Genomic DNA, 22,983 nt, shown 5'->3' with positions numbered 1-22,983 from the left:
AAGGGCAAGTGAAGGTGGAGGAGCTAGTCGAATAGACAAATGTTCTCAGAGAGGTGGATAAAATGAGGAGTCTGGCTTTGAAGAGACTCAGGGTGTGACCAGGAGCATATATTGCTAAGGAGGCCCTATTCTTTGATCTCTTACCTCTCATGGGACTATCTTTCCTTGGGGAATATCATCTCCACTGTCTCTCACATATAACCTGCCCAGATCACACGCCTTACTTCCACACCATTTTATCCAGTGGCTTAAACTGACCATATTTGTAACTCAAGGAAACTCTGATATAAAACCTTTTAAGTCAGCCTTCCCATGTTGAATTGATTTTTCTTTGGTACCCAGTGTGTACCTCATAAGACTATTCTCATCTATACCTCTTTATAGCCATGTGTTTACATGGCTTTATCTCTTAAATGATAAGACACTTGAACCCACAGTTTGAGTTTGTTTTTATTTTGTTTTGGTAAGCCAGAAAAGTATCTGTCACTCCTGTGTGTTAAATATTTGTGGAAGGGAGGAAGGAAAAGAGGAAGGAATTGGATAAGGAAATTGAAATTGAGCGACGGAAGGAATCTGAGAATAAAGAATTATACACTTTACTACGTGAACTCTGAAGATTATGTAGGAAATAGCAAAAGCTGAAGAAGGAAAGTTTTGAGTAGCTGTGGGTGAATGAGGAGGATGGTAGTGGCATTAGGGAAGTGAGTTAAGAATAATAATGGGGAGAGGTCAGTGCAAGGAGGGGGAGTATGGACAGACTTATTCAAAGAAGTTGACATTTAGAGGAAAGTTTAATGACATATAAAGGGAATTATCAGAGGGCACAGTGGAGAATGGGCTGGGAGAGGAATTGATTGAGTCAAGATCTGCCTAAACCCTAAACTTTGAGTAAATACTGCTTCTTTGTGGGAAATATTACAATGAGAATTGACTTAAATTCTTACTCTTGGATGAAGACATCTGGGGAGAATTAATAATAGCAACAACAACAATAAAAATATTTATGAAGTGCTTATATTATTTCATTTATTCTCACAACAACCCTATGAGATATGTATTATCATCTTTCCCATTTCATGGATGAGGGAAGTGTGGTTTAGAGTGGTTAAGTAGCATTCCCCATCCTCACATTCCTGCTGAATGGACCACTTATTATTATAGCCAAGGTGACGCATGCTAGAACCAGTGAGGTCCCCTAGGAGCATCAGAAGGACTGTTTGAACTCCTGAAACACTGCCAGTTGAAGCCCTTCCTGAGTGATCAAGTACCCACTGCCACTTGCTTGATCCCCGGAAGTTCAACCAAAACCATACTGCCACGCTGGGAATCTGATGGGATATACTGCTACCTTCTGAAAACAGAGATCTGGGTTAATGATAAAATAGGGTAAAAATACAATAAGAAGGAGAGAAAAAGGACACCTTCATGTTAGAAAAATGATACTGCTTAAAATTCCCAGAGAATATATTTCAGTCTTCTAGATAGCATATATACTGTTAGCCTAAGTCAAGTCAAGATGGTGAGCTGGAAGAGGAAGACATGGATTATAAGAATATGTGTTTTGTTTATTGGGGGTGGGGGGAGATGATTCATGGGGATTGTAGAATAGGGGCAATCAAAAAGTTTTAAAACCTGGTGATGTAGGGTATTCTCCTTCAATGGATTCTTGAGGTTGGATTTTCTTGCTTCTGTGACAGAGTCTTTTCCTTCGTGTCAGCTTATGAGGATTCTTGGGGGCCTTCTTGGGATGCTCTCTTCCCCAAAATGAGGAGAGGACTCGCTGCCTTAGCCAGTGGAAGACCCACCTGAAGTTGAGCAAGGAGAGGGGTTGTGTACTAGAATGAGTGTCCTCCTTCTTCGGCTTATCTGATGAGATTGAAGAGGTCTCTGTAGTACTTGTTCTTTGTCTGCCAGTTGCCTGTCTTATTGTCTACAAGGAAATGAATGATGAGTGAGATATGTGCAACCTGGACAACATGGGGTCCATAATTACCCATTCATGGGACTCAAGTCCTTTTACCAAAAATAACCCAATGGTAAATGCAAAGTTTCCATACTCATTAATACAGACACTCACACTTTTTGAGGATCCTGATTTCAGCCTTTTCTTTACTTCCCTATCCTCTTCTCTCCCTCAGTGGTCCTTGGTATTTTCCCTTCAACTCCACACTGACCCTTTTCTTTGATGTTATCCTTTCACTCCCAGCCATGTCAGACACCCAGAGGCTCTGCCCTGCTTCATAGCAGGTAGCAATGTTCCCTGCATTCCACCCAGGCCCCTCCACCAGGCCTGCCCCCTGCTTGCCTCTGAGGCATCACTGTGCTCACCTCAGCAAGTTCATGTTCCTGACGCTTTGGAGGAATCTGTGGACACTGGGTGGCATCATTTTCTGGTGGGTCGAATGTGGGCAAATCTTGAAGATAAGTATCATGTTCTTGATGACTGACCTGAGCCATATCTGGAGGGGTGCTGCTGGACAGCTGGAAATCTTCCTTTTGAGCAGATTCAAGGAATACAGATTCATCATCTTCGTCATCTTTCTGATTTTCTAGAAATTGCTCAAGCCTTTGCACCAGCCCATCCAGTTTGCTGAGAGTCAGTTTTGTCTTCTCTTCAGGATATTTGTCTATCCACTGGTTGTCTCCATGTAGATCCCAACTAATGATTGAGTCTGAATGATTACCGCCATCCCAGGCCAGGGTCATGCCGAGTTTGCCAAACTGCTCTGTGCTGTCCTGAATTTGGTCGTGTCTCTCCAGGAGTCTCCCTATACTTTCAGGAGGGACAAAATGGATTGAGGGATTGTTGGAAGGTATATCTTCACAGGAGTTTGTATTCTCATTGGGGTAGTAGCCCACAGAGAGGCTCAGGTTTGATTCGGAGTCCTCAGTGTCAGCACAGTTGCTGCAGGAGAATGAGTCTGCCATGGAGTTCAAGGGATCAAATATTAGGTCTCCCTCATCTCAGGAATCTTCAAAATAAAGAAAAAATAGATGAGATTGATAAGCAGTAACATTATCTATTCCTTTTTCTATTTGGAACGATTCCTCTCCGGTTCATCCTAGTTTGCAATCTCCAATGAAAGGCAAAAGAGGCAGCCCTCTCCCTTTAAAAATCTTTCTTTGTATAACAATTCCTTCTACCAAGCATCTTCACCTGTTGCCCCACATCATCTTACTACAGTCAAAAGAACTTACAAAAGAAAAATTACCATTGTACAAAATTTGAAAAATATAAAACATATATATATATATATATATATATATATATATATATATATATATAAAAGATGAAAATAAATATGCCTATGATCCCTTGATCCAGAGATAATGGTGACCATTATAAAAACATTTTGGTGGATTTCCTTGTAATCCTTTTCTTTCCATATGTACACATATTTATACATATACATACCCCCAATCACATACATATGTGGGCATGATGTCACATCAGTTGAAACTGAAATTATTTTATGGCATAACCTGCAATAAACTTACATTTTTCTATTCTGTCACTTTTAACCACTTTCTCATTAATGACCATTAGCTGGTGGTTATTGTTTTAATAAACAAATTTGCATTAAACCCTCTTGTCAGTAAATTTTTGTCTCTCTTTATATTCCTATATGTGGGTTTAATGGATCAAAGATCACAAACATATTAAAGGCTTTTGATAGTTGATACTAAATTGCTTTCCAGAAAAGTTATAGCCATTTAGACACCCATCCTCCCACCATCTGTTGGCACTTTTTTGTCCAGCTTTTTCTATGATGTCCCAATAAGTAAGTGGGGGGAGCGAGGGAGGAGGACACACAACACACACACACACACACACACACACACACACACACACACGCACGCACGCACATTGCAGACTCCACCATTTTCTGCTGTGGTGGCTGCCCCTGTGAAAGAGGTGCTACCAACTTAGCCCTAAACTGAGGATGTTCAAAATCCTTCAGATCCTGAGTCTCAGTGGCTGGAAGTTCAACTGCCAGAAGTCTGTGTTCTGGGACCGTTGGTTACTATGGCAACACATGGGCCCAAGTCAGAGAAGTGGCAAGAGTAAGAAGGGATAGAAAGCCATAGGAGCGAACCCTTGCTTCTAAAATATTCTGTAACCATACCATCCTGGGCTAAAGAGGATCCCTCTCGAGGGCAGAAGGATGGTTACTTCTGCGATGGCGGTTGCTTCCCTCTTGTCATGTGCATGTCTAAGATGTTTCCTATTTTAAGGTAATTTAGAGCCTATTGGTGAGATGGACATAAACACCCTGTTATCACACAGAGAGGTGAGTGCAGCAACAGAACTTAAAAATAACAGTGTGGAAGAACAAAAGGAGGCGCCTCAGGCAGCCGTGGTTGACATTGAGGGGTAGGAAAAGCCCAGTGGAGGACATGGCTTCTCATGTATGTAGGAGGGAAGAAGTTAGTGAGGCGTAAAGCAGGGGTGTGGGAGAGGGCCTTTCAGGCAGAGGGGAGGGCATGAGCAGGGACACCGAGGTGAGAAACAGCCAGTGGTGTGGAGAGATCAAGCAGGGGTCAGTGAGATCATGGGAGGCCCCCTCCCTCCCATTAGGGAACCTGGATTTTATCCTGAAGCCTATACTTGGATGGTAGTGTTCATTTATCAGGCCCTCTTCCAGGCAATTCAAAGTACATTGAAATACTTGGCATGGTTAAAACAAACAAAACTTCCAGTGGACCTGGCAGCATGAATGTTATTGCTTGGCTTTAATGAGAAGGGAATTAATAAGCTTGCACTGGGTTGAGGGGAATGGGAGGAGAGGAAGTAGGAACAGTGCATATAGACTATACTTTAGGGGTGTCTGAATGAGAAAGTGAGAGGAGGGTGCAGAGTCGAGGTTCAGTTCTGCACCCACCCTCCAAATAAAGAAGAGGTAAGAATTCAATATGGGGAAGAGTTCAAAATATGAAACTTGGCTGCTTTGTTTGGAGAAACTAAGGGTGGGATCCATGGCATGGGCTGACGGGTTAGTTGTAATAAAAGGAATATGTTGTTCCATAATATTAGAAGGGAAAAATGAAGATGAATATGGAAAAATTTGAAGGAATGCATTGTTAAGTACCACATTTTATTTGAGTTTTTTCAGTTAGTCTTCTGCCTTATTCCTGAGGTTAAATCTGCTTCTTTTTTTTAAACATTAATTCTGTTAACTGGATCTCTGTTCTTATTCTCCTTGTTCCCAACATTATCTTGACAGCCTCGTCAGTAACATGAAGTGTCTTGGTTCTTTTAGAATTGCTTTTCCTTGTCTTCTTCTTGCTCTGGGCATCCCTGCTGCTCACCAAGCCCTCCCCCTCCCAGGCTGCCCTTCCCTTCCAATGGCATCATGACATTATCTGGGGATTGGTCAGATCATGGCTCCTCAGTGATCCAGTCTGGTCACTTTGCCTTCACTGCTATGGTGTTCTCAGTGGGTACTTCATGGCGGAGATGGTAAATCTTTCATCCTCTGTTTCCAAATATGTGATTCTGAAGACAAATGTGAGTACTTCTATAGGATTGAAGGCTCTCAGTTGCATAGATTAAACCAAAGAACATTTTCTACGAGCAGTGACCATGGCCAATGTCGTTATAGCAACCTCCAGTCTAGTCTAAACTGTGAGGCTATGGGAGATCGTTTCTAGGTCAATTCAGTTATTTTCAGGAAGGGAGTAGGGCATCGACTCAGAGTTTCCTAGGGACAGAGTGCATATGTACTTTGAAAAAGCATATTCTTAACATTGCTTAGATTTCCTTTGGTTGTTTTTAAAATTTTCAAGTTTTGAATAGCATTAAAAGAAACCATAAGGTTTTTATATTTATCAAAAAGAGGCTTGGCTTTAAACACACACACACACACACACACACACACACACACACACACACACCCCAAGAAACACTGGTCTGTCTTTTTTTTTTTTTTTAAATATATTTTATTGATTTTTTTACAGAGAGGAAGGAAGAGGGACAGAGAGTTAGAAACATCGATGAGAGAGAAACATCGATCAGCTGCCTCCTGCACACCTACCACTGGGGATGTGCCCACAACCAAGTTACGTGCCCTTGACCGGAATCGAACCTGGGACCTTTCAGTCCGCAGGCTGACACCCTATCCACTGAGCCAAACCGGTGTTGGCTGATCTGTCTTAAAAGAACCTCAATTCATTGGAATCTATCGATTGCTTAAAATCTTTTCCAAATATTTTTCTCTGTCTCTATTTCCATTAAACAAGAACTTTGGTATGACTCTCAGGTTTGTCACTGTTGTACGGGTTTAAATTTGTAGATTGAATTAACTGAGAGTATTTTAGGTAACTCTGTTTCAGGAGTTATGATGTAAGAAATAGAGTTGGAGCTGGGGAGAAATCATCTCTACTACCCAACAGAGGCTGCTCGGCACGTAGCCACAGATTGCTCACCACCCTCATGAGTGGTTGGGGACCTAGACTAATCCCCGGGGGTGTAAGTCAGGAGCAACATATTCCCTGGCATTTGTGCTGCACTTACTACATGCCAGGTCCTGTCCTAAGCACTTTACATGTGTTTGTTTATATTTTACAGCAACCCAGTCAATTATCATTATTTGCTCTGTTTTAACGAAGAAGGAACCAAAGTATAACCTGCCCACCATCCCAGATCATAAGCTCTACAGCCTGGATTTAAATGTAGGCAGTCTGTCTCCAGAGACCCTATTCTTATCCTCCACACAGTCCTGTTTTTCAGGAGTCTGACTGCTCACCTCCTCCCTGAAAGATTCTTAAGAGAGTTGACGCAGTCCAAAATCAAGCCTGCATTCTGGTTTCTTGAAAGAAACTCCTTTGAGTAAAACAGCATGTTCTAAAATACCTGTAAGAGGTGGTACACAGGACTGGCCCGAAATAATGGCGTCCACATTTGGGGCAGACTCGAATGAGATTTAAAATAAGTATTCAGCTTCCTCTTTGGCCTAACGAGATCTGGATCCCTCTGCTGTGGCTTTCCATAGAAACTGTGCCTGCCTTCCAGAACACTGGGAGTCTAGGAAAGAACTCAGAAGTAGCTCTCTTTCACTGCAGCTAGGGTGAAGGTGTATGTGGTTCTGGTACCCATTGAAATAGAACACTTTGAAATAAATATAAACATATAAGTAGGAAAAAATTATTTCCTACCTAAACTACTAAAGTTTACAGTTATCTGGAAGATAAAAGAGCTTCAAATGGGGGCAGCCTCAGAGAAAACTTGGTATTTTAAAAATTTATTTATACCATTTCTCTCTCTCCCTCCCTCCCTTTCTCTCTCTCTCCATCTCTCCATATATATGTACATATATATATATATATATATATATATGTATATATATACATATACACACACACACATAAATATATATATATATATATATATATATATATATATATATATATATATACTGTATGCACACACATACATCTATAATAATAAAAGTATAATATGCTAATTAGACCAGACAGCCGAACAACCTTCCGGATGAAGCCACGGGGGCTGAGGCAGAGGCAGTTAGGGGCGATCAGGCAGGTAGGTGACCAGTTAAGGGCAATCAGGCAGGCTGGCGAGCAGGTAGGGGCATCAGGCAGGCAGGCAGAGTGGTTAGGGGTGATGAGGCAGGCAGGCGAGTGGTTAGGGGTGATGAGGCAGGCAGGCAGAGTGGTTAGGGGTGATGAGGCAGGCAGGCAGAGTGGTTAGGGGAGATCAGGCAGGCAGGCAGGCGAGCAATTAGGAGCCAGCAGTCCCAGATGGTGAGAGGGATGTCTGACTGCCGGTTTAGGCCCGATCCCACCTAATCTGACTGGGATAGGGCCTAAACTGCCAGTCAGACATCCTGGAGGGGTCCCAGATTGCAAGAGGGTGCAGACCGGGCTGAGAGACCACCCCCCCCCATGCACAAATTTCGTGCACCAGGCTTCTAGTGTGTGTGTGTGTGTGTGTGTGTGTGTGTGTGTGTGTGTGTATTTCATTTAAAATAAGCAATTCAGATACAGTTCCTGAAATGTCTATTTTTCTCCAGAATAAAAAGGATAATCACTATTAATAGTTTGATATAGATTGGTTCACTTGGGTATTTTTTCTGGAAGAAACAATGATGCGCATCACCCTTAGGATGCCATGCTGAAGACAGTGTAGTTAGTTCTGAAATACAGCTTAGCTTTCACCTCTAATAACAGATCAGGGGGTTGGGGTTTTCATTAACAATTCCACTTGTGTTAATTTCTTTAAGGCCTTAATTTGACTTGCTGGTCTAGCTTCTCTTGGATGAGAGTTACATTATCTAAATAGTATAAGCTGGCTCATCATTACCTTTTCTCTGGAAGCAAAATCATCTATAATAATAAAAGTGTAATATGCTAATTAGACCGGACAGCCGAATGATCTTCCAGGCATCATTCCGGACAAAGCCATGGCAGAGGGGACCGAGACAGAGGCAGTTAGGTGTGATCAGGTAGGCAGGTGATGGTTAGGGGTGATCAGGCAGACAGATGAGTAGTTAGGGGTGATCAGGCAGGCAGAGTGGTTAGGGGCGATCAGGCAGGCAGGCAAGCAGTTAGGGGTGATCAGGCAGATGCAGGCAGGCAAGTGGTTAGGTGCAATCAGGCAGGCAGGCGAGCAGTTAGGGGTGATCAGGCAGGTAGGCAGAGTGGTTAGGGGCAATCAGTCAGGCAGGCCAGCAATTAGGAGCCAGCAGTCCCAGATTGCAAGAGGGATGTCTGACTGCCAGTTTAGGCCCGATCCCGCAGCAGTTGGACACATCCCCTGAGGGGTCCCGGATTGCAAGAGGGTGCAGGCCGGGCTGAGAGACACCCCCCTCCGGTGCACGAATTTCGTGCACCAGGCCTCTAGTCCATAATAAAGCCTCTTGAGGTTTTAAAATGACAGTATGTGATGAATTTACAATGTTTTAGGCCCAAAACCAGTAATAATGGTAACTTTAAAATTTGGACTACTTCCTAAAGTCCATCTGAGTTGATGGCATTTGGAACTTAAATATATAGAGTAGGAAGCTTATAATTTAGAAGCTGCCATTTTGGTTAATTTTATGTGTTAATCTGACTGGGCCACAGGGTACCCAGATATTTATTTGGTTAAACCTTATTCTGGGTGTGTCTGGGAGGGTGTTTCTGGATGAGATGGACATTTGAATCGTTAGACTGAGTAAGGCAGATGGCCCTCCCCAGTGTGTGTGTGGGGCATCGTCCAATCCTTTGAAGACCTGAAGAGAACAAAAATCGAAGGGAGACTTCTCCCTCCATCTGACTGTCTTTGAGTTGGGACATTGGTCTGCTCTTACCTTTGTACTCAGACTGGATCTGGCATCGTCAGCTCTCCTGGTTCTTGGGACTCTGGACTTGGGCTGGAACTTACATTATCAGTTTTCCTGGTTCTCAGGCCTTTGGATTCTGACTAGAGAAATACCATTGGCACTCCCAGGTCTCCAGCTTGCCGAGGGCAGCTCTTGAGACTCTTCAGCCCCCATGACCATGTAAGCCAGTTTCTTATAGTAAACCTATTTTTTTTTTAAATTTGTGTGTGTGTGTTTGTGTATGTATTTATATATATGTGTGTGTATACATATACATATTTGCACTATTGGTTCTGTTTCTCTGGAGAACTCAGACTAAAATAGCTACGTATTCTTCATTTTTTGAAATGATGAAATATTTTTAACAACACAAAAAGAGACATCCTGGACCCCACGATATGATGCACTGAGGACACAACATCATTTCTGTGGTAGTCTTGTGAAAAATGCATATTTTCCTCCTAATAATGAGACAAACCCCAATTGTGAGACCTTCAACAAAGTAACCGTCAAGTGTCAAGGTCATAAGAGACAAGGAAAGACTGAGAAAGTGTCACAGACTGCAGGAGGCTAAGGAGAAACAGCCACCTAATGCACTGGGGATCCTAGATGGGATCATAGAGTAGATAAAGGACATTGGTGGAAAACCTGGGGGGATCACAATATGTTTATTTTAGTTAATAATATTATATTAAAGTTAATTTCCTGGTCTGATTATTTTTGTGTTAAGATGCTAACATTAAGGTGAGGGATTGTGTTTGCAAGTTCTGTATGTCTAAAATTAGGTCAAAATTAAAAAAAAAAATATGTAGAGTAAATGATGCAACAAAACCTATATACTTGTAGCTCATTTTGGTCAAGTTTGCCATAGTTGATCCATTACTTCTTTGAAAAGAAATACATTGTTCTACATAACGATTTATGCCCCCTTGTGTTCCTTCCCGATTCCCTTCTTTCCCCACTTCTGCCATGATCACCATTCTGAAAATGCTATTTATCTCCTGCAGGCTTTAATGGCATTTTAGTTTATTACTAGTAGAGGCAGATGGACTGATATCCTAGCATCAAGATTTACAAATAAATATATTGTCTTACCTTTGAAGACAAAAACCAATGTAAAGATGAATTTACTTCATACCACTTCACTGGACACTTAAAATGGTTAAGATGGTAACTTTTGTTATGTTTATTTTACCACAATAAAAAAAAAAAAACTTGGGCGGGGGGAGAACAGTGTAAACAGACTATAAGGGATACTCTTTAGAAAAGGAGAAGTCCCTTATTCTCATAGCTTGTTTTGTTTTATAAGAATTATTGTGACAAGGTCATCATTTTTCCCCACCCAGATTCCTAGCTGAAGTATTTACGGTGTTTATTTTGGGGGGTGGGGAGAGGATGGGTGCAGTTTCCTGTGCTCTATTTATATGTCCATTCCCAAACAGACAAGACTTTATCGAAGCTCATGGATTTCATTAGAGGAGGAGGATGGTGACGTAGTGTTGTGGCGTATGCAGAGTTCAATGTTATCGGGCCTCTGCTAGGTGATTTCACACGGTGGATCATTTAATCTTCATGACAAGCCTCTGAGTGGTGTTTCACCCCAGGCTTACTTGTGCAGTTCAGATCTGCCTCCAGAGCCAGAGGCTTGAGCTGCTGCCAAGAACTGGCCTCAGCGGGTTTTACCTCAAGGATTGGTATGATTAGCCAACAAAGACAGTAGATGGGAACTATAGGTCTCCTTTTACACAACTTCACCTCCCAGTATGGCCATGAAAGCAATTCACAGGGCAAATTCTGCCGCACATACAAGCATTTAATGGCAAGCAGGCCTAAAAACATCGAACAGCCTTGTTTTGTAAGCTCCAGAACTGTACTGTCATGCAGGGTAGCTACTATCCACATGTAGCAGTTATATTTTAAAATGAAATTAAAAATTTATTTTTTCCGTCACTCTAGCCCCATTTCGAATGCTCAATGACCAGCTGTAACTAGTGGCTACCTTATTGCATAAGGCAAACAAAATATTTTCACCATCGCAGAAGGTTCTGTTGGACAGAGTTGCCCTGGAGTTCCCTATGCTCTGTCCTTTTGTGAATTTGGGTAACACTCTGAACAAAAGGAAGTTTCATTAGAGGCAGATGGGACGATATTCTAGCATCAAGATTTAGCTAACTTTCTTGTCTGGATCAGGTGACAATATTTCATCCAAAGCATCTTAAACAACTAACCCAATGGGAGAAAATAAGAATAGGAGGTAGCCTACAGTGTTTTTCTTATATTCTAGAAAATCAGAAAGATGATATCTGAAGTACAAATGAGGAATGAATGTGAATAGGAGCAGGAAATGTGAATGCCTATTACAAATAACTAGAGGCCCGATGCACAAAATTTGTGCACGGGGGGTGGGGGGAGGGGAGGGAGGGGGCGTGTTCCTCAGCCCGGCCTGTGCCCTCAGGGGATGTCCAACTGCCAGTTTGCAGGAGGTGACTCGTGGGGCGCTCACCGGCCAGACCCGCCCCCTGATCACCGCAGCTGGTAACCTCCCTCTTGGGGGGAGGGCGGGGGGAGGGGTGCAGATGCTCCTGCATTGAGCATCTGCCCCCTGGTGGTCAGTGCACGTCATAGTGACCCATCATCCCACCAATCGTTCCCGGATGGGTCGATTTGCATATTAGGGTTTTATTATATAGGATAATTCAGTTTAATTAGAAGGGAACTAGAAGAAAAGCAGAATGGGAATAGGTGAGTCTAGGGTGGGTGTTTTTCTGCATCTCTCTGGCCATTTATCCTTAGCCATTACAGAGTTCCCCCCCGCAGTAGACACTATCTGTGGACCAAAACCTCCCATCCCTGCTCCCCTCCCACTTTTAAATTATTTACCAATTCAGTGCTTTACATTTCTCTCCAACCTTTCCTTAGCACAGATAAAGCTTTCTCTCCACAGGCCTGAGGCTAAATAAAATTAAGCTACAGGAAGTTCCCCACCTCTGGCTCAGATCTCCCCCAGCATCTGTGAATAGATGCTCTTGTGTGCCTGCACAATGATCTCTATTGAATTATGAACCACTTGTGCACGTTGCCTTTTGGAAGATAGTTTGTTACCCAGAATGCATTTGTGGTGGCCTCCTCATTTAGGAACTGGTTAATGAAATGACATTGGTTAATGAAAATGACATTGGCTAATGAAAACTATAGGAAACGATCACAGCTTTTTCAAATATTTTGAAGATAAAAATAACTTCGTTTAAATTACAAAAAAACAATACTAGGTGTTATGGAAAATTAGAAGATACAAGACATAAAGAAGAAATGTTTTAAACAAAGACAAAACTTTAGGTGTAGAAATCAGATGACTGGTTGCTAGGACCTAGCGGTGGGGATGCGGTCACTGCTGCAGAGGGACTGAGGGGATGGCCATAATCTCTGCCAGCACTGTCCAATGCATGTTAATTGAGCCACAGATGCAAGCCAGTGCCTTTTAATTTTCTAATGTTGGTGGTGGTTATCCGACTGGTTACATTTACCAGAACTCATTGACTTGTACACCTAAAAAGGGTGACTTTTACCACATTAAGTATACTCAATTTAAACAAACAAACAAACAGATTTCTGCTAGCCAGAATGAGCTAATATAGGTTCTTCCCATGAACATTTATTAAAATTATCCCCTTAAAATGAATCTCAGAATAGAATTTGGCAATTTAAAAAAGTTAAAAGTAAGAGCTAATAATTTTTATAGACTTTTTAGGTGTGTGAGTGTTTGTGTGTCTGTTTTTCCCCACACAGCTTAGTTTAGAAAGGACTGGTAAAAATGTAATTAGTGCAGTTTTTTAAAAAGGTTTTGTATGTGTTTGATAAGATAAAGATGAGCACAAATTGTTTTGAGGAAGGACCCAATCAATGCTAGTTCTAGGAAAGAGCTTGTCACTTCTGTCTCATAACCACTTCTCTTGCAATAGCATTAAGTCACTTGTCTCAGACTTCCTTCTGCTTATGTTACATAGCATGCTTTGTAGTAACTATTTTGACAGTAGATCTGACTAGCTGTAGGCATTTTTGGGGTGTGTATGGGGGGATGGAGCGCATACCTTCTTGATAGGAGGAGGTTGTAGAGCAGTTGGTTGTGGAAGAGTAAGTAAGTTTAACTTTCAGAACTAAAGCCAGGAAGTATTTTTGGTTGTGGAACAATGTGTCACGGGTTATAAATAATGCCATTTGCCATTTGGCAGCTATTTTGGTGTTTCTTTTTACACCTTAAAAAATTCATGTTTACATTTTGTCAACATTGACCATACAGATGAGTAAGTCTAGGAGACATAGGTGGAAAGAATAACTTTTAAATAGTCTTAAAGCCCAAATTCCCAGACTGAATATTAAAAAGATAAAATTCATTAGGGTCGGAAAACCAATCCCATAAGTGTAGGCTGGGAAGACACAGTGATAGGAGATTATTCCACAACATTCAAGAGGACCAAGTGTGGTGAACTGGTTTTGAACCTGACAAGCTGCAGAATACATTAAAGAAGTAGGCCCCAGGTTAAGAAGAAGGTAAACTCTTCTTTTGTTTCTTCTTAGTTCAGGGCTTAGTTCAGTATCCTGGGCTCGAGAAGCCGTTAATCTAAGTCTGCCCCTTTCAAGATGAATTTTTTCTACCTCAGAGGAGATCAAATTTCAATGTGCATTGAAAAATGTAGGTCCCTGTCCCCAGAAACTAGAATCTCTACCCTCAACATGCCCTTGCTGGTAGACTCCTCCTGGGGAAACACTGATTTAGAACAACCAGGTAGACTTTTATTAGGTTTTCTCTATTATCCGACACTATGATGAATTCAAATAAAAGGCAGGGTTCCTGTTGTGAACATGCTCACACAGCTTAAAGCACAAGGAAGGCTTTAGTGGGACAGTTGGTATGAAGTGAAGGAGCTCAGAGCCCAAGGGCCATGCCACCAACAAGCGACACAAGGGTATGGGTTGGATTCAGTTTAATGGAGACGAAACTGGGTGTTTGGGCACTTTGAGGAGGGAGGTAGTGTGAGATCCAAGAGGGGGGATGGCATCACCTGGGGGAGGAGCTTTATTTTGATATCAGCTACAGTTTTGAACACCAAGGAACTTTTCACAGGGAAATTAGCAAGTAGACATGAAGGAAATCTCATTGTCAGTGGTTCTTGAACTTGAGCGTGCCCTAGAATCACCTGGAGGACTTGTTCAAGCACAGACTGCTGAGTCCCACCCTCAGAGTTTCCCATTCAGTAGGTCTGGGATGGGGCCTGAGAATTTCCATGTCTAACAAGTTCTCAAGTTTTGCTGATGCTGCTTGGTCTGGGGATCACACTGTGAGACTCACGGCGCTTAATGAATGTATAAACAATCTGTAAGTGAGGATAGGAACAGATTGTGGGAGCAAGATGGAGAAGGGGACAGTCATCCAGGTGTTATGTGACCTACAACTCCTATCACGTGGACTTACCTTTTCCCCTTTTCTTCTGAGATTTGTTTACTTTTAGGGCAGCTGGTCCAATGTTCTGGGGGTGGGGACAGGAATGTGGTCATCGAGAATAATTTGAGAACTACAAATCTTATATCAGCATGTAGCCACAGTGCTTTTAAAACTCTGGTCATAATTGTATTTCTCAGATTTTATGAAGAAAAATGTAAGGAAGGTATTTCATATTTTAGAACTAACTTTTACCTTAAGGCATATTAACCCACTGCTTTATGGAAGTCTCAACTCTAAAAGTGAACTCATGACCTTAACCCCTCAAACTTGCTCCTCCTCTAGTACTCTTTATAAACAGCATTATCATTGGCCCAATTTTTCGTGGTACAGGGTGGGCGTCTTCCTGGACATCATTCCTTCTCTCTCACACTTTCTCCCTGCACCTGGTCATTCACAAAACCCAGCCAGTTCCATCTTCTAATACATCCTGTGCCCTCATCATTTTGTCTGCCCACCCATTCTCACCTGGACCTTCCCCCATCTTCTCTGGCTTCCTTCTGATTCCTCACCTATGTAGGAGCCAGAAGGATTTTTTTTTAAGAAACACAAACCCCGTATCAAGTCACCCCTGTGCTTAAGACCCTTCAGTGACAGCCCTGAATAATCTTCAGATTCTCAAAATGGCCCTCATGGTTTTGTCAGGTTCAAAACTAGGGACCTGCATGGCATGGTCCCTGCCAACATCTCCCTCTCTGTTCTTTAAACTCCTGTCCCAGTCACTGTTTCACCACTTGAACTAAACCCATGTAAAACCATGCTCTTTGCTGAGGTGATGCTAGACCTCTGTTCCACGGAGAAGCAGGGGAGAGTGGTGTGGTCTAAGGGAGCGTTTGAGTGATTGGAAGACGGCGGCCCTGCAGGCAGATGTGGCCCTTGCTCTAGGACAGGCTGGATCTCAGCCTCCGCTTGCCAGGGCGGGGCATCCTGTGTGGTACACAACCTGCTTAGCCAGAATGGTGACCCCCCCCCCCCTCGAGGTGTCACTTGGTTTGCCTCCAGATGAAAATAGGTCTGTTTGTCCTATTTAGAAGCAGAGTCCCGGACAATGTTTCGAAATCCCCAGTAGCCTGCTGATGTAGTAATCATTGTAAATATAAAAAAGCTTCTACCATGAAGCTGTACAAATTGGTTTTTGCGTGACTAGGATATCCTGGATGTGTCTTTCCAAGCCAGCATGTTGCTTGAAAACATATCTGTGCTGCTTATGTACTAGCCCTTCTCACAGTTGAAGATTAGGAGTAATTTACAACCTAGAATGTGTTTCAATGCTGGCATGTAAGTTTGGAACTGAATACGTAAAGCCAACAGACTACTGTGGTTTTAGGATGTGGAGGAGGGCCTCCAACTCGTTGGAGTGGCATGACATTCTTTCATCTGACATGTTTGCTCTTGTGAAAATGACTTGAAGTATGTGAGACCTGGCAGGAGAAGAAATGGGAGGAGACCCAATCCTTGGTAGGCATGAGTCATCTTATAAAAATTTAAATCGAGCATTTTATTAAGCACTTTCATTGTTGGTACAAAACTATTCATCAGTCCTAGATTGCTTTGATGTACATGTTCTATATCCACATATCCTCTGTCAGGATCCTAGCATAAATCTCTCCCTGAGCAAACACTGAATAAATATCATTTTGATAATTTTGCCTTTGATTTTGGGGGCAGTTTGGTTTCTTGTTTTTCAACTCAGTGTTGAATATTGTTTTTGTCTTTTTAAATCTTTTTTTTTTCAGCTTTATGTATGTGCCAAAACATTATATGTGGCGGGGGTAGTATAAGAAATTATGAAATACAACCAAGCAAATGCAGTACTTTGTGATTTCAAAACTAATGGACATTCTCTGGAGGTCATTTTTGGGTCTCTCAGTAGGAATAGGATTTGAATCTGGGAGCAAGTAATCGCTCTGTAAATGTTTGTTATGAAATGGAAATCGCTGAATGTGTTGAATCTAATAGGATTAGTGTGTTATGCTCATTGCCAGGTTATAAAAGGCAGCTGTTGAGTGTTGTCACTGAAAGGAATATAACATGTCCAGCAGATCGTTGCCTATGAAACACGTTCTTCTATATAGAGCAGTGGCTGGGTTTCTCAGGCCAGTTGCACACTAAACTCTGCCTCATTGGATGCCCTGTACCTTTGTAGTCATGCCCGACTCAGCATCTCGCCACTTGTATTAGTTTGCTAAGGCTGCCATAACAAAGCACCACAAACTGGGTGTCTTTCCAAGAGCAATGTCTTCCATTTCTGGAGAGTGGAAGTCCATAATCAAGAGTGTCGGCAGGGTTGGGACCTTCTGAGGACTTCAAGGGATGGACCTGTTCCAGACTCCTCTCCTTGGCTTGCAGATGGCTGTCTTCTTTTGTTTTCAGATCATCTTCCTTCTGTGCACATTTCTGGGTCCAAATTTCCCCTTTTTGCAAGGACACTGGTCGTATTGGAATAGGACTCACCCTAGTGATCCCATTTTAACTTTATTAGCTCTGAAAAGACCCTATCTCCAAATAAGGTCACATTCTGGGGTATTGGGGATTGGGACGTCAACATAATGAATTTTGGGGGAGACACAGTTCGGCCCAGCAGAACACCTATAGTTGAGCTTCGATACAAATTAACCTCAGAAATCTAGCAATCGTCATTTTGGGATCTTCTATAAGTTACCAAAATAAATCTGTAAATTAGCTGAATTTTTACCTCTTTTCCTGACCCAGCAGAGCACCTCGTGTTGGTGGTGTTGGTTCTGCAGATAAATAGGGCTCTCTCCCTCATTCATTTCATGAGTCACGAGGCCAAAAAGTGTTAAGTAAATGAAAACAAAGATGAGAGCAGCACCTTTAATAAGGGGACTTCAACCACTCCCTTCCATCCAAGTCCATGACCTGTAAAATGTCTAACCTGTTCCAAGTTTCAAGGATTTAAAATATAATAACACGGTGACCCGTAATGTGTTTTTACTTGACACATGTTTTAGTCACACTGTTCTTGCATATCCTTCATTTTCCTCATAAGCCTTGTGTAGTTGAGCGGTTTTGACACCCACAGTTCCAATGCTTTGGGCTGACAGTTTATGCCAAGTGCTTGCAGCTTGTGATGCTGTCCAGTGATCCCTTCAGAGGTGTAGATCCTTGAGCTGAAGGATGTCTTCTTTTTCTCCTCTGGGCCTTTCCAAGTTCCTGGGAGATCAGGCATCTTCCAAACCTCTTCTTCTGCAGACCACGGGGTCCTGTCATACTTGTCTGCCCCTCTCTGTTTTTTAAGCTGACCTCACGCCCTGTTCCCCAGTGTGCCATGTGTTAATGTGACGGGTATGGATCTTCTAAGGCTTCTGGGTGTTGAGGCAAGACTCTAATTTTGTTTCTCTTAGCCCCAGAGATAGGGATGAATGGGATCTTCTCTCCTTTCTCTACTAAATAAGTCAACTTTTGTTTCCCATCAAATATATCCTAAAGTATCAGCAATCTGTTAACAAAACTACCATCACTGTGGAAACAGAATTTAGGTCTGGTTAGATACCACATGGCAGCCTCATCATGCCTCTGTGAGCCTATAAGAGTATGGAAGAAGATGAGGTCGGGGTCCTTTCTGACTCTGTGGGAAAGGCCCCCGTAATAGTTACTGTTAAGATGAAGTAAGTTATATATACACTGAGTGGCCAGATTATTATGACCACCTGACGTTTGTAGGCAAATTAGCCGTACAATGCATCGTATGGGATATGGAAGCCGAAGGCCTGTTCGAACACCTTTGCTATCTGCAGTTACCAAGATAAAACGTCTCCAATTCGCACAAGAACACAAGGATTGGACAGTTGAGCATTGGAAAAAAGTCATGTGGTCCGATGAATCACATTTCCAGTTGCATCATGCAGATGGCAGAGTGAGAATTGCGCGGAAACAGCATGAAAGCATGCACCCCACATGCATGAGTACAACCCTTCAAGCTGGTGGGGGCAGTGTTATGGTTTGGGGCATGTTTTCCTGGCATGATTTGGGCCCTTTAATTCGTGTGGAACAATGTCTGAATAGCACAACATACCTAAGTATCGTTGCTGATCAAGTTCATCCTATCATGTTGATGGCATATCCCAATGGAGATGGCTTCTTCCAACAAGACAATGCGCCATGCCACGGTGCTCGTATTGTGCAGGAGTGCTTTCAAGAACATGAGGGAGACTTTACCTTGCTTAGGTGACCCCCCACAATCACCAGATCTCAATCCAATTGAGCATTTGTGGGATGAAGTTAAAAGAGCCATCAGGCAGCTGGTTCCACAACCACAGAACTGGTCAGTGCTATTCATCAGGCATGGTGTCAGATTCCTCGCATCACCTTTCAACATCTCATGGAGTCAATGCCAAGAAGAATCGCCACAGTATTGAAGGCAAAAGGTGGCCCAATGAAGTACTGATGAGGTGGTCATAATAATCTGGCCACTCAGTATATACTAGAGGCCCGGTGCATGACATTCTTGCACGGGTTGGGGTGGGGGGGAGTCCCCTCAGCCTGGCCTGCGCCCTCTTGCAGTCTGGGACCCCTCAGGGGATGTCTGCCTGCAAGCTTAGAAGGCCCAAACTGGCAGTTGGATATCCCCCGAGGGGTCCTTAGTGCTGCCGCGGAGGCGGGAGAGGCTCCCGCCCCGGCTGCTGCACTCGCCAGCCGTGAGCCTGGCTTCTGGCTGAGCAGTGCTCCCCCTATGGGAGCGCACTGACCACCAGGGGGCAGCTCCTGCGTTGAGTGTCTGCCCCCTGGTGGTCAATGCGCATCATAGCAACCGGTCATTCAGTTGATTTGCATATTAGGGTTTTATTATATAGGATTTCCCTAAGACAAAAGGCCAGTTCTCTTTCTTCATTAAAAAGCCAACTCTCCTTTCTTTCTGTCCTCCCCCAAGTCTGAGTACCTCGCTGGGTAGCTCAGTTGGTTGGAGTGTTGTTCCATACACCAAAAGGTTGCAGGTTCGATTCCAAGTCAGGGCACATACCTAGGTTGCAGATTCCATCTCTGTTCCGGGAGCATAAGGGAGGCAACCAATCAATGTTTCTCTCCTTCCCTCCCTCCCTCTCTCTGCCTCCTTCTCTTTCTAAAATCAATTGGGTGAGTATTAAAAAAGGGTTCTGCATAGCTTGTCTCTTTTTACTGTCACAGACCTAGGGCACTAATGCCCCAGCTCTCTCAGTGGGGTGAGCACTTAATAAATGTTACTTGCTTTTCTTACTTCTTTTCCTTCCCTGTTTCTCTGCCTCCTCCCTCCTTCTTTTCTTTCTTTCCTTTTTATGTCCATATCTTCCCTGTTGTTGTTTTTAGCATAATTTGTAGGGTAGGAGAGGATTTTTTTCTTTTTTGGTCTGTCACGAGAAAGTATTTATGGAACCAGTGAAGGGTGTTGAGCTCTGGGCTTCATACAGAGCAGAAGGTAAGCGTAAAAGGCCCACACACGATGTTCTCAGCTGGTATCTGGCAGAGACAGAAAATGTAGTTGCATGGAGCCGATATTTATGGAGCCCTTAAAATGGACCAGGCATATGCAAGGCACCTCACACACATTTTCTCATATCATTTTCTGAACTCTGAAAACTCAAAAGAGCTGCTACCTTACATTGAAAAGATTGTAGCTCTAAAATAAATCATGGGGCTGTAATATATAGCATAGGAATATAGTTAATAATATTGTAATTCAACTTTGTACAGTGAAAGTTTCTAGACTTATCGTGGAATCACTTGTAAGGTATATAAATGTCAAATCACTTATGTTGTGCACCTGAAGCTAATGTAATATTGTATTTCATCTATAATTCTTAAATAAGTACTAGGTGTACCAGTTAATAAGGCAGATTTTTTTCAATAGATGGAGTTATACATATGTTGATATATATGTGATTTGATATGTATGCTGTTTTGACAACAAGCTTCAAAACTTCATATGTCAAATTTGCTAAAGGTGTTAACATCATAGATACATTTATGCTTAAAAATGTTGAATTTCGTGCCAAAAAAGAAGAACATTTGTGGGAAGTTTTAATTCGTTACTTTATTTTGAAGAAAAGTGCTGCTGAATACTTTGGGAAGCTTACGGTGAACATGCTCCATCTCAAGATACTTGTGAATGCTGGTTTAAATGCTTTAAAAGTGATGATTTCGATGTGAAAGATAAAGAACACCCAGGTCAACTGAAAAAGTTTGAAGACCAACAATTACAAGCATTATTGGATGAAGATGCGTGTAAAACTCAAAAACAACTTGCAGAAAGATTAAACGTTGCTCAGCAAACAATTTCCAATCATTTACAAGCAGTGGGAAAGATTTTAAAGGAAGGAAAATGGGTGCCGCATCAACTGAACGAAAGACAAATGGAAAACCGACAAGTCATCAGTAAAATGTTGCTTTAACAGCAAAAAGAAAGTCTTTTTTGCATCGACTTGTGACTGGCAATGAAAAGCGGATTTATTTTGAGAATCCCAAATGCACAAAATCATGGATTGATCCAGGTCAACCATCAACATCGACTGCAAGGCCAAATAGCTTTGGAAAGAAGACAATGCTCTGCGTTTGGTGCGATCAGGAAGGGGTGGTGTATTCTGAGCTTCTAAAACCAGGTGAAACCGTTAAAACTGATCGCTACCGACAACAAATAATCAATGTGAACCACGCTTTGATTGTGAAACGACCAGAATGTGCCAGAAGACGCGGCAAAGTAATTTTGCTTCATGATGACGCACCATCACACACTTCAAAACCAGTTAAAGACACGTTAAAAGATCTTGCCTGGGCAGTATTAACCCACCCGCTGTATTCACCAGACCTTGCTCCTTCAGATTACCACTTGTTCCGATGGATGGCACATGCACTTTCTGAGCAGCACTTCAAAACGTACGAAGAAGTGGAAAATTGGGTCTCTGAATGGTTTGCCTCAAAACAAGAAAAGCTCTATTGGGACAGTATCCACAGATTACTTGAAAGATGGGGAAATGTGTGGCTAGCGATAGACATTACTTTGAATAATGTCTACTTTTGATGTTTCTCTTGAAATTATCGTGTTTTCTTTGATTACAAAATCCATATTATTAACCGGCACACCTAGTAAATTAATTACAAAGGAAAGGTTACAATTCTGTGCTCTGACTTATAGGGTAGAAATTGAGGGAGGACATAAGGGATTTCTGTCTCTCTTGTATTGCACTAATATTCTATGGAATTTTTCTTATACGCTGACCAATGGCTATCTCTCTATCTTTGTTTTCAGAACCATTTGTTTGTTTTTCACCCCCTTCTTTTTTTTAGGTAAAATTGACATGCAACATTTTATTAGTTTCAAGTGTACAACATAATGATTTGATATTTGTACATATTATGAATTGATCACCATAATAAGTGAAGTTAACATAGTTACAAAACTATTTTTTCTTGTGATGAAAACTCTAGTAATACTTTAAACAATAAAGAATTTAAAAAAAGGAAAAACCGTTAAAGTTTTACTCTGTTAATGACTTTCAAATATGTATTACAGTGTTCTTAACTATAGTCACATGATGTACATTACATCTCCAGGACTTATTTCTTTTATAACTGGAAGTACCTTTTGACTCTCTTTACCCATCTTGCCATCATCATTCCTCTCCTTCCCCTGCCCCCCACCTCTGGCAACCACCAGTCTATTCTCTATGTCTATAAGCCTGTTTTTATTTGTTTGTTTGTTCGTTTAGATTCCACATATAAGTGAGAACATATGTCTGTCTTACTTCACTTAGCATAGTGCCCTCAGTGTCCATTGATGTTGTTATAAATGACAAAATTTAATTCTGTTTATGGAAAAATAATATTCCATTGCAGATTGTTTTCATTTATTAGCTATTGTAAATAGTGCTGTGATGAGCACAGGGGTGCATATATCTTTGGAGTTAGTGTTTTGTTTTTTTCAGATAAATATCCAGAAGTGGAATTGCTGGATCATATGTAATTCTATTTTTAATTTTTTGAGGAACCTCTATTCTGTTTTTCATAGTGGCTGTATCATTTACATTCCCACCAACAGAGCACAAGGGTCCCCTTTTCTCTATAACCTCACCAACATGTTACTTTTTGTCTTTTGATAAGTCATTTTCACAGGTATGAGATGATAGCTCATTGTGGTTTTCATTTGCATTTCTCTGATGATTAGTGATGTTGGGC

General features: G+C 42.0%; 2 protein-coding genes across 12 annotated transcripts in view; one reads left to right on the top strand and one right to left on the bottom strand.

Moving 5' to 3' along the window:
• Positions 1–22,983, top strand: part of PPFIBP1 (PPFIA binding protein 1) — a 172,257-nt gene that overhangs the window by 74,729 nt on the left and 74,545 nt on the right. The gene's annotated exons all lie outside the window — the stretch shown is intronic.
• Positions 1,616–3,214, bottom strand: LOC308244278 (uncharacterized protein C12orf71 homolog; the record flags this gene model as incomplete). Its single annotated transcript, XM_080660233.1, has 2 exons — positions 2,329–3,214; positions 1,616–1,930 (listed from the first exon to the last, which is right to left on the bottom strand). The coding sequence occupies exons 1-2, from the start codon at positions 2,926–2,928 to the stop codon at positions 1,616–1,618; spliced, it is 915 nt and encodes a 304-aa protein (XP_080516359.1). The 5' UTR covers positions 2,929–3,214.

This window comes from Plecotus auritus (genome assembly GCF_963455305.1).
Source record: "Plecotus auritus genome assembly, chromosome: 3".
Classification (NCBI taxonomy): Eukaryota; Metazoa; Chordata; class Mammalia; order Chiroptera; family Vespertilionidae; genus Plecotus; species Plecotus auritus.
Note: the sequence above shows the minus strand (reverse complement) of the source record. Positions and strands in the feature narration are given on the sequence as shown.